The sequence below is a fragment of the Littorina saxatilis genome, linkage group LG1 (genome assembly GCF_037325665.1).
Source record: "Littorina saxatilis isolate snail1 linkage group LG1, US_GU_Lsax_2.0, whole genome shotgun sequence".
Taxonomy (NCBI): Eukaryota; Metazoa; Mollusca; class Gastropoda; order Littorinimorpha; family Littorinidae; genus Littorina; species Littorina saxatilis.
The window spans coordinates 6002365-6019029 of NC_090245.1; the positions used below are offsets into that span (position 1 = coordinate 6002365).

General features: G+C 43.4%; 1 protein-coding gene across 1 annotated transcript in view; it reads left to right on the plus strand.

The window, feature by feature from the left end:
• The window catches only part of LOC138959990 (uncharacterized), a 68520-nt gene that overhangs the window by 31825 nt on the left and 20030 nt on the right, over positions 1-16665 (plus strand). Inside the window, exons 34-45 of the mRNA XM_070331707.1 lie at positions 2010-2167; positions 3166-3402; positions 6567-7041; positions 7984-8272; positions 8983-9235; positions 9754-9848; positions 10035-10231; positions 11032-11371; positions 11640-11817; positions 12237-12424; positions 14004-14698; positions 15099-16609. Coding sequence (XP_070187808.1) covers positions 2010-2167; positions 3166-3402; positions 6567-7041; positions 7984-8272; positions 8983-9235; positions 9754-9848; positions 10035-10231; positions 11032-11371; positions 11640-11817; positions 12237-12424; positions 14004-14698; positions 15099-16609 — 4616 coding nt within the window. The remainder of the gene's footprint in view (positions 1-2009; positions 2168-3165; positions 3403-6566; positions 7042-7983; positions 8273-8982; positions 9236-9753; positions 9849-10034; positions 10232-11031; positions 11372-11639; positions 11818-12236; positions 12425-14003; positions 14699-15098; positions 16610-16665) is intronic.

Consider the following 16665-nt stretch of genomic DNA (forward strand, 5'->3'; position numbering starts at 1 on the left):
GCGCCTTAAAGTTGTCAGAATATGAGCAGTCACAACATGGACGTTGTCTAAATCAGAAAAGCGAATGAAAGCCACTTTTGTTGACTGTGTGAGCCCAGACTGTTTATTAAGCGTGGTTGAGTTTATGCAGATGATTAACATGATCAATATGACCTGTGCTATAAGCGTGGTTCAGTTTATGCAGATGATTAACATGATCAATATGACCTGTGCTATAAGCGTGGTTCAGTTTATGCAGATGATTAACATGATCAATATGACCTGTGCTATAAGCGTGGTTCAGTTTATGCAGATGATTAACATGATCAATATGACCTGTGCTATAAGCGTGGGTCAGTTTATGCAGATGATTAACATGATCAATATGACCTGTGCTATAAGCGTGGGTCAGTTTATGCAGATGATTAACATGATCAATATGACCTGTGCTATAAGCGTGGTTCAGTTTATGCAGATGATTAACATGATCAATATGACCTGTGCTATAAGCGTGGTTCAGTTTATGCAGATGATTAACATGATCAATATGACCTGTGCTATAAGCGTGGTTCAGTTTATGCAGATGATTAACATGATCAATATGACCTGTGCTATAAGCGTGGTTCAGTTTATGCAGATGATTAACATGATCAATATGACCTGTGCTATAAGCGTGGTTCAGTTTATGCAGATGATTAACATGATCAATATGACCTGTGCTATAAGCGTGGTTCAGTTTATGCAGATGATTAACATGATCAATATGACCTGTGCTATAAGATCGATCCTAAACTAGAATTTTGTCAGCCAGCAAGAATTGATTGATAGAAAATGCTACACTAACCGTGCTCTCATGTTTCCTTGTCAAAGTGAAATATTCAGTGGTAGGGAGCGGGGTGGCCGAGTGGTAACGCACTTGCGTTCGGAAGCGAGAGGTTGCGAGTTCGACCCTGGGTCAGGGCGTCAGCAATTTTCTCCCCCCTTTCCTAACCTAGGTGGTGGGTTCAAGTGCTAGTCTTTCGGATGAGACGATAAACCGAGGTCCCTTCGTGTACACTACATTGGGGTATGCACGTTAAAGATCCCACGATTGACAAAAGGGTCTTTCCTGGCAAAATTGTATAGGCGTAGATAAAAATGTCCACCAAAATACCCGTGTGACCTGGAATAATAGGCCGTGAAAGGTGGATGCAGCGCCTATAGGCTGTTGATCTACTGGCCGATGTGAATACGTGATATATTGTGTAAAAAAATTCCATCTCACACGGCATTAATAGGTAGACATGCGCCTTGAGTCGCCTTGTGTGGTGAGGTACGTGCGCGATATAAATCCTCGTAAATAAATAAATGAAATAAATAAATAAATGCTCAATACTTTGTTATGAGGGAATCTAGATAGTTGAATAGACCTTTCATAGTTACAAAGACGTTTACCACTGACTGCAGTTAACCCCCCTTTTGAGACCCTCTCCCCCCTCCCCCCCTCCCGCCATTTTAAGACTCCCTCCCTTTTAAGATCTTGTTTTATCAGATTTTCTGTTAATTTACCTCCATTTTAAGACTCCCTTCATTTTAAGACTCCCTCCATTTTAAGATCTTGTTTTATCAGATTTTCTGTTAATTTACCTCCATTTTAAGACTCCCTCCATTTTAAGACTCCCTCCATTTTAAGACTCCCTCCATTTTAAGATCTTGTTTTATCAGATTTTCTGTTAATTTACCTCCATTTTAAGACTCCCTCCATTTTAAGACTCCCTCCATTTTAAGACTCCCTCCATTTTAAGACTCCCTCCATTTTAAGATCTTGTTTTATCAGATTTTCTGTTAATTTACCTCCATTTTAAGACTCCCTTCATTTTAAGACTCCCTCCATTTTAAGATCTTGTTTTATCAGATTTTCTGTTAATTTACCTCCATTTTAAGACTCCCTCCATTTTAAGACTCCCTCCTTTCTAAAACATGATTGTCTTAGATTTTGTGGAGTCTTAAAAGGGGGTTCCACTGTATCTTTTTCTCTCTCTCAAAAACAGGTTGTGCTGACGCCCTGGGTTTCTGCCAAAGTTGAAGCTGGAGTATCTATAGACCTCTTCGTTATTGCTTTGGGCGTTGATATTCACGGATGGCTAATGATTACCAAGTTTCCAATCAGCATGGAGGCCAACTACACAAAGCTACCCATCGTCACCACGTGAGGGCCACTGCATTGTGCTCTATTATTCATTGTTGCTCGTCGCGATATAACCTTCGTGGTTGAAAACGACGTTAAACACCAAATAAATAAATAAATAAATAAATTCAATGTTGTAATTGGAGCCAGATTCGCGGTCGCCACCCCTCACTCTCTAGCTCGTTTGTATTGCTTACGCCACAACCCTCGTAAAATAAAATTTGATTTGATTTGATTTTGACCTCTCTCTCTCTCTCTCTCTCTCTCTCTCTCTCTCTCTCTCTCTCTCTCTCTCTCTCTCTCTCTCTCTCTCTCTCTCTCTCTCTCTCTCTCTCTCTCTCTCTCAGCTTCTCTCTCTCTCTTTATCCACTCTCACCTTCTCTCTCGTTCTCTCTTTTTCTCTCTCTATGTCTGCGTCCTCTGTCTGTCTGTCTGTCTGTCTGTCTGTCTGTCTGTCTGTCTCTCTCTCTCTCTCTCTCTCTCTCTCTCTCTCTCTCTCTCTCTCTCAACAAGTCTCAATACTTTCAAAAAACACCTCTTATTACATTTAATGTCAAATTACGAAAAGTCACAGTGATGGAAGACTTCGTTCTGATTATTTTCATATTGATCATATCTGTCCATAAAGCATCAGTGTTTCATAACGCAAGAATGTATGTATAGGCTACAACGTGCATAATTATAGTCATGTGAATAGTTTTTCTGCCTTTTTTTTATTTTATTTTTTTATTCTTTACTGTCATGCTTATCTTTTGTAATTGTTTTACGTTTGTATGTATATATATATATATGTATTTAAGATTAGAATAGTCCCTCTCTGGGCGAGGGCTGGTTGAAAAGAAGCTCGTTTATATTGCTTATGCCACAACCCTCGTAAAATAAAATTTGATTTGATTTGATTTGATTTGATCTCTCTCTCTCTTATCACATCACTTTCTTGATTAGGTAGATGGTTTGAACTACACACAGTCCTTTTTGTAATAGTGTTTTTGAACATGTATAAATATTCTCCATGACAGGTCCAGGGTGGAGGTAGAGCTGGTTCCAATATCTGTGAGATTGTTTGTGTGGCTGGAGATCAAGCTTGAGATCAATTTATATTTCTTCACCATCACTATCTTCTACAAGAAGTGGGAGTGGACCCTCTTCCACCTGACATCTCCAGGAATCAGCACTGTTGTCTGGAAGAAGATTGTTAGAGAGGAAGACGATGGTCCGCCCAGGTTCCCTTCTTGTGCTAGCGCCAATGAGCTGTGGTGAGTTAAACTTGTTGTTGTGGTGGTGTGGTGGCGGTCGTGGTGGAGGTCGTGGTGGCGGTTGTGATTGTGGTGGTGGTGGTTCTCTGTGTTGCATAAATGTATTTTACATTGTCTGTCCATTGCTTTCAGACACTTTTACATTGTCTGTCCATTGCTTTCAGACACTTTTACATTGTCTGTCCATTGCTTTCAGACACTTTTACATTGTCTGTCCATTGCTTTCAGACACTTTTACATTGTCTGTCCATTGCTTTCAGACACTTTTACATTGTCTGTAGGTTGCTTACACACTTTTACATTGTCTGTGGGTTACTTTCAGACACTTTTACATTGTCTGTCCATTGCTTTCAGACACTTTTACATTGTCTGTCCATTGCTTTCACACACTTTTACATTGTCTGTCCATTGCTTTCACACACTTTTACATTGTCTGTAGGTTGCTTTCAGACACTTTTACATTGTCTGTAGGTTGCTTTCAGACACTTTTACATTGTCTGTCCATTGCTTTCACACACTTTTACATTGTCTGTCCATTGCTTTCACACACTTTTACATTGTCTGTCCATTGCTTTCAGACACTTTTACATTGTCTGTCCATTGCTTTCAGACACTTTTACATTGTCTGTAGGTTGCTTACACACACTTTTACATTGTCTGTCCATTGCTTTCACACACTTTTACATTGTCTGTCCATTGCTTACACACACTTTTACATTGTCTGTCCTTTGCTTTCAGACACTTTTACATTGTCTGTAGGTTGCTTTCAGACACTTTTACATTGTCTGTAGGTTGCTTTCAGACACTTTTACATTGTCTGTCCATTGCTTTCAGACACTTTTACATTGTCTGTAGGTTGCTTACACACACTTTTACATTGTCTGTAGGTTGCTTACACACTTTTACATTGTCTGTCGATTGCTTACACACACTTTTACATTGTCTGTCCATTGCTTTCAGACACTTTTACATTGTCTGTAGGTTGCTTACACACACTTTTACATTGTCTGTCCATTGCTTTCACACACTTTTACATTGTCTGTAGGTTGCTTACACACACTTTTACATTGTCTGTCCATTGCTTACACACACTTTTACATTGTCTGTCCATTGCTTTCACACACTTTTACATTGTCTGTCCATTGCTTTCACACACTTTTACATTGTCTGTCCATTGCTTTCACACACTTTTACATTGTCTGTCCATTGCTTTCACACACTTTTACATTGTCTGTCGATTGCTTACACACACTTTTACATTGTCTGTCCATTGCTTACACACACTTTTACATTGTCTGTCCATTGCTTTCACACACTTTTACATTGTCTGTCCATTGCTTTCACACACTTTTACATTGTCTGTCGATTGCTTACACACACTTTTACATTGTCTGTCCATTGCTTTCACACACTTTTACATTGTCTGTCGATTGCTTACACACACTTTTACATTGTCTGTAGGTTGCTTACACACACTTTTACATTGTCTGTCCATTGCTTACACACACTTTTACATTGTCTGTCCATTGCTTTCACACACTTTTACATTGTCTGTCGATTGCTTTCAGACACTTTTACATTGTCTGTAGGTTGCTTACAGACACTTTTACAATGTCTGTCCATTGCTTTCAGACACTTTTACATTGTCTGTCGATTGCTTTCACACACTTTTACATTGTCTGTCCATTGCTTTCACACACTTTTACATTGTCTGTAGGTTGCTTACACACACTTTTACATTGTCTGTAGGTTGCTTACACACACTTTTACATTGTCTGTAGGTTGCTTACACACACTTTTACATTGTCTGTAGGTTGCTTACACACACTTTTACATTGTCTGTCCATTGCTTTCAGACACTTTTACATTGTCTGTCGATTGCTTTCACACACTTTTACATTGTCTGTCCATTGCTTTCACACACTTTTACATTGTCTGTCCATTGCTTTCACACACTTTTACATTGTCTGTCCATTGCTTACACACACTTTTACATTGTCTGTCCATTGCTTTCAGACACTTTTACATTGTCTGTCCATTGCTTTCACACACTTTTACATTGTCTGTCGATTGCTTACACACACTTTTACATTGTCTGTAGGTTGCTTACACACACTTTTACATTGTCTGTCGATTGCTTACACACACTTTTACATTGTCTGTCCATTGCTTTCACACACTTTTACATTGTCTGTCCATTGCTTTCAGACACTTTTACATTGTCTGTCCATTGCTTTCACACACTTTTACATTGTCTGTCCATTGCTTTCACACACTTTTACATTGTCTGTCCATTGCTTTCAGACACTTTTACATTGTCTGTCCATTGCTTTCACACACTTTTACATTGTCTGTCCATTGCTTTCACACACTTTTACATTGTCTGTCCATTGCTTTCACACACTTTTACATTGTCTGTCGATTGCTTTCAGACACTTTTACATTGTCTGTCGATTGCTTTCAGACACTTTTACATTGTCTGTCCATTGCTTTCACACACTTTTACATTGTCTGTCCATTGCTTTCACACACTTTTACATTGTCTGTCCATTGCTTTCAGACACTTTTACAATGTCTGCTTCTGTTTGCAAAAGCTGGGCAGGATTTGTCTTTACCCGTGTTATTGGAACCAAGTTTGAAATTGAGTGAATATCATCCTTCGTCAACAGAGGTAACGATGCACTTGTCCCAGAGCCGTACATTATTTTCAAGGGAAAACACTCATCTCTCGAGCTGTTTCATGTCCATGATTAGCGATCCAGTAATCTGCATCAAAACCATCTTCAGGATTTAAGCAAAGTCTGTTGTACGCTCTTGCCAAACGGCTGGGCAAGTTGAAAGCTTTAAATTGGACCCTCAAATTTCTCGGAAGTGAGCTTCCCACAAAACTACCTCTTCAAAGAAGCGTGTTGACTACATAGCCTGATAGTAATTGGGCGAAGTCGACTTCGGGAAGTCTATTAAAAGAAGCTCACTGCACGAAGCTTTGCCAATGAATTTTCGGACAAAAAGACTTCGGGAAGCCAACTTCGGACTCAATTATTGACAACACGAAGAGAAGGCAATGGCTGGTTAGCCAGACGGTAGAAGGCTGTTGCTCTGTCAAATTCACCGTAATCCTATGTTAATACGAAATGACAGGATCTGTTTCAATCCTTCTGCAGTATCCCTGCACGACGCCGGCGCAGCGTGCAGACTGGAGCAGCCCAGTGTCACGTGTATCAACTTCAAGGTCGTAATCCCAAGGACACTGCCCTCCGACTCCAGTTCTCGGCAGAGGACGACGACAGTGACCTTGACCTCTCCTATGCCGTGGGCGATTACCCTGGCGGCAGCAACTTGAAGAAATGGACCTCCATGCAGAGTTCTCCCCTCCTGGTCCTCGGTGATCTCCCCTGCGGCAGGCCGCTGCACTTCTTGGTTCGCGCTGTCAACACGCAGGGTCTGAGTCGCGTTGCGAGCTGCTCCCTGCCCACGCTGGACTGCACCCTCCCTGACGGCAGAATAGACTCGCCCAGCCTGTGCACCAGCCATCGCAACAAGCTGTCCGCCACTGTGGTGGTCTACGACGATTCGCCGCTACAAACTGACCAGCTGCTCTCAGCCGTGGGGTATAGCCCTGGGGCTCACAGTCACGAGGTAACGAAACGGGACATCTAAATAGCTTCCCTTTATGTCTCCCTCCATCATTTCAACCATTGTTGGTTCTCTGATGCTTTTGGTTTTTGTTTCCCTCTGTATGTGTTTCTTTGTATGTCCTGAAGAAGTCTCCACTGGCGAAATATTGACCATATTTTTGTGTGTGCTGTCCTTATAATGGCGAGTACAGATTTGTTTAAACTTTTACACGGGAAATTGCTTGTTGTTGATTTTAAACATGCTCATCGTTTATTTCATTTATGAATTGTTGATCAAAGCACTGTTTAAACCAAGCGGGGAAAAAGCTTTTCTTTGTGAGCAAAGGAGGAACTATTTCACGTTTTTTCCATGAAAGACATGATATTAACAATGACCTCATAGCTCCTCAGATTTTTGGTGTATTAAAACTTGTGTGTTGAGCAAGCACTCAATCATCCTTACATTAGTGTGACAATATGTAATTGAGATCACCGCTTTGGGTAGAATTAAGACACATTTAGCTCAGAAACCTTTAGTGCATAAACATATATGCAACTTAACACAACGTTGTAACAGGTGTTAGTAGAGATATAACCTCATTACTTTGCTCAGAATCAGTGGGGAAAAAATAAACGATGGTTTTGTTAAAATCCAAATTTCAGAATCGAAAAACAAGAATTGTAAGTTATTGGAACGTTTAATTATTGACAACAAAATGACGTTACATTTACAGTACGTCGACCCACTGGTCTTTGAAGCAGACAGACAGACAAACACTTGATACAGACAGACAAACACTTGATACAGACAGACAAACACTTGATACAGACAGACAAACACTTGATACAGACAGACAAACACTTGATACAGACAGACAAACACTTGATACAGACAGACAAACACTTGATACAGACAGACAAACACTTGATACAGACAGACAAACACTTATGGTTTGTGTTTAAGGTGGCAGACTGGACGCCCCTCCCACTGAACAACCTGCAGCAACGACCCACAACGTCTGGAAATCTTCGTCACTTTTCTCCGCCCCGCCTTGGCCGACTGGCAGCATCTCCAGTCAAGACGTTGGCATCTGCTTCCCCTCCTGCGTGTGCAGGAGAGTGCTTGAAGCTCGTCTCCTGTCTCTCCTTCTCCTTCGACGAGTTCTTGTACTCGTGCGAGTTGCAGTCAGTGACGGAAGGTTTGCTTGCTGCGAGGCTGGAGGACGGCCAGTTCTACACTTACGAGAGGCTAGGTATTATTTGCTCATTGCTGTATTAAGTGTGCTTTTTTTCGTCCAAGCTTCGCCCGGTTTATTTAATTTTTTATTTTTTTAGCTTAGAACTGATAAACCTTTCTGGGCAATACAGTATATGTGTCTGTTTTCCGGGTAGAAATGCTTTTTTTTTTAAATTGTCAATTATTGAGTTTTCACCCACGAGAGACTATAGCTATTATTTGCTCATTGTTGCATGAGTGTTTTTTTCTTTTGTCCAAGCTTCACTCAGATTTCATTCTGAGAATGAATCAGACGAATGCACCTGGCATCAAGCGGGATTTTGTTCGGTGCTTAGGCGGGCAGTGAGCACTGAGAAAATTCAGATTAGTCAAATCAGACCTGAAGCCGAATTTCTTATCAATATCTAATTTTTAGTTTTATCTTCGTACTTGCTGCTGTCAAACTTTTGTGGACAAAGCAATATTTGTGCCTCCTTTCAAAATTCAAACGCTTCTTTTTTTGGACTGTCAACTGTTTAGTTTTCACTCCTAAATGGCTGAGTGTCAAACATATCTTGACCTAATGTTTTGTATTCTGTTATTTAAGGTTGTCTAATTTTGTAATGCATTCTGCACTATATATTTGACAGCCAGTGTAGTATATAGTGGCGTAACTCCTTTTCTGTGTAATTGTTGTATGTTGTGTTTTGCTTCACGTTAAAGCTGTGATTTCTTATCGTTGTAAAGGCAATGGCTACAGTGCAGAGTTGGAGTACACTGACTTAGCGCTACGCCACGGGGTGCGCTATTACGTCAACAGCGTCATCCAGAACGTCATGGGATATACATCCGCGCTGACGTCACCGGGGGTTATGGTTGACCACACCCCTCCAGAACCTGGCCACGTAGGAGAATTTGTTGTGGATGAAACGTTGATATCGAATTGTTCGACATCTGTTGTTCAGCGATGCTCAGAACCCGTGGAGTTCCTTGCCCACAGGTCAGTGCACTCTGGAGTGTGGTGGTTTCAATGGTTGTACGTGTGGCTCGGAGTGATAAAACAGCTGTAGGATAGAAGCGATCAGTCTGTAAATGTGTGTGTGTGTGTGTGTGTGTGTGTGTGTGTGTGTGTGTGTGTATGTGTGTGTGTGTGTGTGTGTGTGTGTGTGTGTGTGTGTGTGTGTGTGTGTTTGTGCAAGTTTGCGTGCGTGTCCGTGTGCGTGTGGGTATGTTAATTGTGGCGATCTCACGCTTGATTTCACACGAAGGCTCTCTTATTAGTGAATACGACAGTGAAAGTGGCTCTAACTGTGTACGTCTACTGATAACATTAACCATGACGACAGGTATGTTCTGAAGATGAGGATCTTAATGATACCATTGACCAGTGGCAACTGGTTGTGCGGGACAGCAGTAGCATTTGGTGTAGGTGAGTGTAGGGCTTGTTTCGCTGTCGCTGCTGCTTCTGGTGCTGAGGTTTAGTCATGAGTGTATGAAACTTTTTCTTTTTGCAAACAGGAAAATCATTGATGGCAAAGGAGCCAGCACAGTGTTTAACGGCAACAGGAGAGGGCAGGACTTACAGTTCACCTACGAAAACCACCATGCCTCAGGTACCTTAGTTTTTGAGATTGTTCATGATTGCTATGGAAATTCTCACGAAACATAGAGCGTTTCTTGAATAGACGTTTTCCGGAAATTGCTTTGTCAGGATTTGCAAGCGGTGTGGCAGAGTAAGCGTCTATTTTCACAGCGAACGTCACAGCAAGTTCACCCAGAACGCTGTATGTGTGTTTCAGCAAACTGGGACGGTTTCACGGACAGGGAGTGTGGCATACATGGCTACGCTTGGGCTGTTGGCACGAGCATTTGCGGAAGTGACGTCAGCAACTTTACGGATCCCCACGTGACCCATTCGAACGCCGAGGACTGGACCCACGTTGGGGTAGCAAAGGACTTACACCTCGCGGAAGGGCCTTACTACGTTACTGTGCAGGTGAGAGAGCTTGGGTAGAGGGGAGAGAGTCTGGCTGTGGGGAGCGCTTGAGAAGAAAATACAGTACGTCTCGAAGTGCCAGTTGGTGGAGGATCTCAGTCTGCCAGTTTGTTCTTCTGTCCGAACTTAGATCTCTTGTTTTTATCGGCCGATTGAGCTTAAAGCCCTTATTGAGGCTCACATTACATCATGTGTCTCTTTCAGGCTGTGGAAGACATCATGGCGATGAACTGGCGAACAGAGTTTGTCACTCGGCGTCTTTCGTTGACGTTACGCTCTCTTTGTCAGTAACATCTGTCTGTATTCATCATTTGTCTCTTGTTCAGGCTGTGAATGACATCGCCATGACGGAGTCTGTCTTCAGCGCCTGTCCTTGTTGACATCATGTACGCCCCCCGTTGGCAGAACATCTTGCATGATTATCTTGAGATGTTCACATCATTTGTTTCTGTTTGCAGACTTTGTCTCTTTTAGGCTGTGAATGACATCGCCATGGCGGAGTCTGTCTTCAATGACTTACGTTGGACATCATGCACCCCCCCCCCCCCCCACCCGCCCCCCCCCCCCCCACCCGCCCCCCCCCCTTTTGGCAGACAATCTGTCATGATTGATTATCTTCAGATGTTCATATCATTTATCTCTTTTTGCAGGCTGTGAATGACATCTCTCATGGCGGTGACCTGGTGACCACACTGTGCCATTCAACGTCTTTCCTCGTTGACGTCACGCCTCCTGTTCTTCACAGCGTCAGTGACGTCATCTTTGATGTCTGTATTGAATTGTTCACATCTCTTTTGCAGGCTGTGAATGACATCTCCCATGGCGGTGACCTGGTGACCACACTGTGTCATTCAACTCCTTTCCTCGTTGACATCACGCCACCTGTTCTACACAGCGTCAGTGACGTCATCTTTGATGACGGGTTCCGCTTGCTGGCCGTGTACTTCAACGCCACAGACAACCTATCGGGCGTGACTGGCTTGGAGTTTGGTTTAGGGAGAACCAAGTATGACGTCATGATCCGGAGGTACCTGCCGTTTGAGATCCGAGGGAACGAGAACAACAGGTACTTGCTGAACGAGGAGTTTGAGACAGCGTCCGGTACACCTGCCTGGATTCGACTCAAAATCGTAGACAACGGTGAGTAAGGTGATAGGCTGACAGGTCAACAGAAGGAGATTTTTAGTTTGTTTCTGGTTTCTTATCTGATATACAAAGGGAAGGAAGCGCTCTAAATGCATACGACATGGGGAATAGACTACATGAGCAGAATAAAATGCAAACTATGACCATATCGTGGTGATCAATAGTCGTCTACATTCTTCCCAATCGGTTTCTGTTTTCCCCTTGTAATTAGACAGTAAGCTGCTGCATTCTAATTTAATCAGATTCTGTGTTCCCCTTGCAGTGGGTCTGTCAGAAGCGGGACATGGTACAAGCCCCATCTTGCTGGACAGCACAGCACCTGTGGCGGGTGACGTCATGGATGGGAACAAACTGGGTCATGACACGTGCTGCCAGTCGGACAGCAGCACCATCTGTGTACAGTGGCGTGGCTTTGAGGATCCAGAGTCTCACATCCAAAAGTAGGCATTTATTTTTTAGATATGTTACAGTAACATTTCAATACCAGGAAATTTACAAAATCCCTGATATTTAATTGGCAACGGAAGTGTAAGAGAAGGAGAGGGATTCGGGAATATGGCTATTGTTGTTTGGATATTGTGCATTCAGCTAGCCCTTCAAACCCAGTTTAAGTAGCATTTAGTGCTGGAAAATATGACAAGCAGAGGACAAGGAATTGTACGGATAGCACTAGTAGTGCTTTTAACACGTTCCTTTGCTGACAGTTTTATTAAACTCACCAGGAAGTTTGGTTTCCCATTGTTTTACAGTGTGTACAAGACGTGTTTTGCAGAATAAAGCTAATGTTTGGATATGACATTCAATGCTTTTTTAAATATGCATATATTCAAATGATGATTTTGTAATTCTGTTTTTGTAGGTACGTGTGGGGTGTGGGGTCAACAGCTGGTCAAGATGATGTCATCGCTTTTCGTGAACTCTCGGCTCACGACCATCACGCTTGCGCGTCAGAGTTGGTCCTTACACACAACGCCACCTACTTCTCCACCATCATCGCCTTCAACAAAGCCCTCAACCAGAAAATTGTCAACGCTTCCTCTGATGGAGGTAGGTTCTCCCTCTCTCTGAGTGACAATTTTAGCGAAAATTTGTAGACGCGAAATAAGCCAGACGATGTTGATCCGAAGATGAGAAACAGAATCAACAGAGGAATACTATTAATCTGGCCGTTTTGGAGGAGTCTCTGGCGAATTTGACTCGTTTGAAAAATCCGGGGAATCCACTGCACCTTACTCTAGACGCACACGTCACGATTTGCTGGACAATGCACCACGAGTATGGTTATTAACTAAATCAAAGTGATTGAAAGAGAATCTAAACGCTGGTTCTCTCTGGTCATGGAAACAAAAGTCGTTCAGAGGCGTCGCCTGGAAGCTAGACGGCTAGCGCCCTCTATGACACAGTGGTCCTAGTAACAGCAACACCTTCACAAGCCCCAGCTTGCATCAAGGGAAGTAACCCAACCCAACCTTCACAAATAGTGCCCTTCCTTTGCCTTTATTTTACTAAATGTTTACTAAGCTTCCAATATAGGCTACTTAATTTTGCAAAGTGAAGGCAGTCCTGCGCGGTGGCAGTATGTTTAATGCAGAATCTTAAGGTATTACTTTGGAAGCAAGCTGCTGGTCTTTTTTACATTTAGTCAAGTTTTGACTAAATCTTTTAACATAGAGGGGGAATCGAGACGAGGGTCGTGGTGTATGTGTGTGTGTGTGTGTGTGTGTGTGTGTGTGTGTCTGTCTGTGCGTGTGTGTGTGTAGAGCGATTCAGACCAAACTACTGGACCGATCTTTATGAAATTTTACATGAGAGTTCCTGGGAATGATATCCCCGGACGTTTTTTTCTTTTCTTCGATAAATACTTTTGATGACGTCATATCCGGCTTTTTGTAAAAGTTGAGGCGGCACTGTCACACCCTCATTTTTCAATCAAATTGATTGAAATTTTGGCAAAGCAATCTTCGACGAAGGCCGGACTTTGGTATTGCATTTCAGCTTGGTGGCTTAAAAACGAATGAGTGAGCTTGGTCATTAAAAATCGGAAACTTGTAATTAAAATTATTTTTTTATTAAACGATCCAAAAACAATTTCATCTTATTCTTCGTCATTTTCTGATTCCAAAAACATATACATATGTTATATTTGGATTAAAAACAAGCTCTGAAAATTAAAAATATAAGAATTATGATCAAAATTAAATTTCCGAAATCGATTTAAAAACAATTTCGTCTTATTCCTTGTCGGTTCCTGATTCCAAAAACATATAGATATGATATGTTTGGATTAAAAACACGCTCAGAAAGTTAAAACGAAGAGAGGCACAGAAAAGCGTGATATGCAGCACAGCGAAACCACTACCGCACTAAACAGGCTCGTCAGTTTCACTCCGTTTTGCACAAGCGGCAGACTACGGTCATTTAAAAAAAAAATGCAGTGCGTTCAGATTCATTCTGTGAGTTCCACAGCTTGACTAAATGTAGTAATTTCGCCTTACGCGACTTGTTCTTTGATATTATCCCCGTAAAGCTGCTAGACACTGGTTCTGCATGACTCTTACTTTCCCTTGTTTCTTAGATCTATACATGCGTATCAACAACATTGTTTATGATCATTGATGTCTTGCAGTGCTGGTTGATCTGACTCCCCCACAACCAGGCATCGTTGTTGATGGCGATGACCTGAGCCACGACCTTAACTTCACGTCGGAAACAGCCAGCGTGGCATCATCATGGACAGGGTTTCAAGACCCGGAGACAAACATAGACTTCTACACATTGTCAGTCCTAGTGAACGGAGTTGCAGAACACAACGTCACAGACTACGTCGCGGAGAATTTCACGGATCATGCATTCAACCTGGGGCATGGGGACGAGGTCAAGGTCAAGGTCAAGGCTACCAACAGAGCCGGAAGTAGCGTTGAGGTGACGTCAGATGGACTGCGGGTGGATCACACCCCTCCTGACCTCCTATACCTGAGCACAGCGGACGGCACATCGTTCCAACAGAGCGACTCTTCTCTGCATTTTACCTGGAACTTTGAGGACTCGGAATCTGGTCTTGCAGAGTACCGTGCTGTGGTCTCCCAGCTCCTTCACCGCACCAAGACCAGGTTCTGGCCACTAGGAGGTACTGATCAGCATGTGGTCAAGCTCGGACAGTCAACCTGGAACTCCACTCAGAGCCTCGTGCTGCCAGGGCTGTCTTTGGTCAACGGGGCTACCTACAGTGTCAAGGTCACGGCTGTAAACTGGGCCAGCATGGCCGCTGTGGAGGAATCGAAGGGCGTGACGGTGGACACAACGCCTCCAGTGATAGAACAGGTATGAAGTCGAGGGAGACTCTCGTTTGTTCTAAATGCTCTTTATGAACCACTAGATTTAAATTTAAAGAAGGGACTAACGAGTTTGTTCGTTCAATGGGTTTGCTACACAGGTGTACAAGCAAAACACATTTTGATTAAAAAAAAAGTGTTTGTCTTCCTATCTTATTTAATGTTTTTAGTTTTGGAATGTTTTTTACATTTTTTCAACGAAAAATGTTTTCATGCAGTTTTCTAAAAGGCCATTGCTTTGGCAGCAAACCGTTCTTCTGTATTTTTGTGTTTTTATTCGTGTGTTTCTTACAGGAATAAATCTCCCTTTGTTCTACGGTCTATAGGTCATTTCGGTAATTTTTATTTTGTTTTTATGATAAACACTGAAAATGTTTTTCACCTGCTAGGTTCAGATTAGCATGCCGGGTGATGACGAGGAGGTGAATGAGGACGGGGAAGTAGAGCACATCGAAGGTGAACCCATCTACGTCTCCTGGAACGCCCACGACTTCGAAAGCGGCCTCATCGGCATAGAGCTGTGCATCGGTCTGCAGGGGAGCGAATGTCTAACATCCAACCACACCATTTCACTGGATGCAACAACCTTACAATCTTCCTGCGCTGTCCTAAACGAGGTTGATCTGCAAGTGTCTACAGAAGGAAACAAATTTCTCTACATGGTCTCTGTCGTTGCTATCAACGGAGCAGGGGTGAGGTCAGTGGTGGCAACTTCCAAACCCATCGTCGTTCTTCAGGACAACGTGGCTGGACTGGTTCTGGACGGGCGATCCGACCGGGATGACGACTTCACCAACGACAAGGCCGCCATCGCTGTCACCTTCACCAATTTCAGCAGCGTGGCGTGCGGCATTGAGGGTTACGATTGGGGTGTGGGGTCTTCGCCCTTTGCTACCGACATCCTGCCGTACTCGTCGTCGGGGCTGGTCGTGGATGCGGACGTTGGTGGACGTGGAAAAGCCCAGGCTCACCTGATGCTGACCGAGGGGAAGACTTACTACGTGACCGTGAGGGCAAGAACAGGCCATGCCTGCCACGAGACTTACATCCTGTCATGTTCTGATGGTATCACTGTAGACACTACTCCACCCACTGTTACTTTCTTCGCCACTACTGAAGAAACTGCTGCTCTCTCTGCTCTTCCTTCGTCGGCACCATTTCCATCACTCCTTACAACACACGATGTTGTCATCCAAACTGCAGGAGACAAGCTTGAGCTGGGGTGGGACGTGAAAGATATCGGCGGAGTGAACAAGACAGTGCTAAGGCTTGACCTGTTTGGCCCCGACTCTCAGACTGTCCGTGTTCCCACAACATCCCTAGCTCCTTTCGATCTGAGTTCTACATTGGCACTTGGCGATTCCTTCTTCTCCTCTCTGTGGGCTGTGGACAATGCCGGCAATGAAGTGAAGGAGCTTTTGCCTGTAGTGATGGTGGACAGCACACCGCCCTCGTTCCTTGGCTTCAACTGCACGGAGATCATCTCATCCATCTCACTGGTGTTGACCTGCGAGTGGTCAGTGACGGAATCTCACAGTGCCGTGCAGGAGATTCAGCTTGGTTTGGGCAGTGGAACCTCTTTTCCCGACTTACAAAGCATGACGTCTGTTCCCCTTCATGCCAGCCAATGGACCTTTAACCTGGGACAAATTTGGAGATCAGGCCTAGCAGCGCTATCTGGTTTTAACGTCATTGCAAAGGCTACCAATACTGCTGGTCTGAAGGCAGAGACATCATTGCGGGTCAGAATTGACGTCACACCGCCAGAGGTGTCTGAGGTGATCGTTGTGACGTCACCAGCTCCTGTCCACTCCAGAACAGAGAAGCTGTGTCAGACATCCCATGACTACATCGAGGTCGAGCTGAGAGGACTTGCTGATGATGAATCTGGTGTACAAAGGTGAGCAGCATGTACCTTCACCTGTCTGTCTTTTCTCGAGGATGATGAAACAAGGA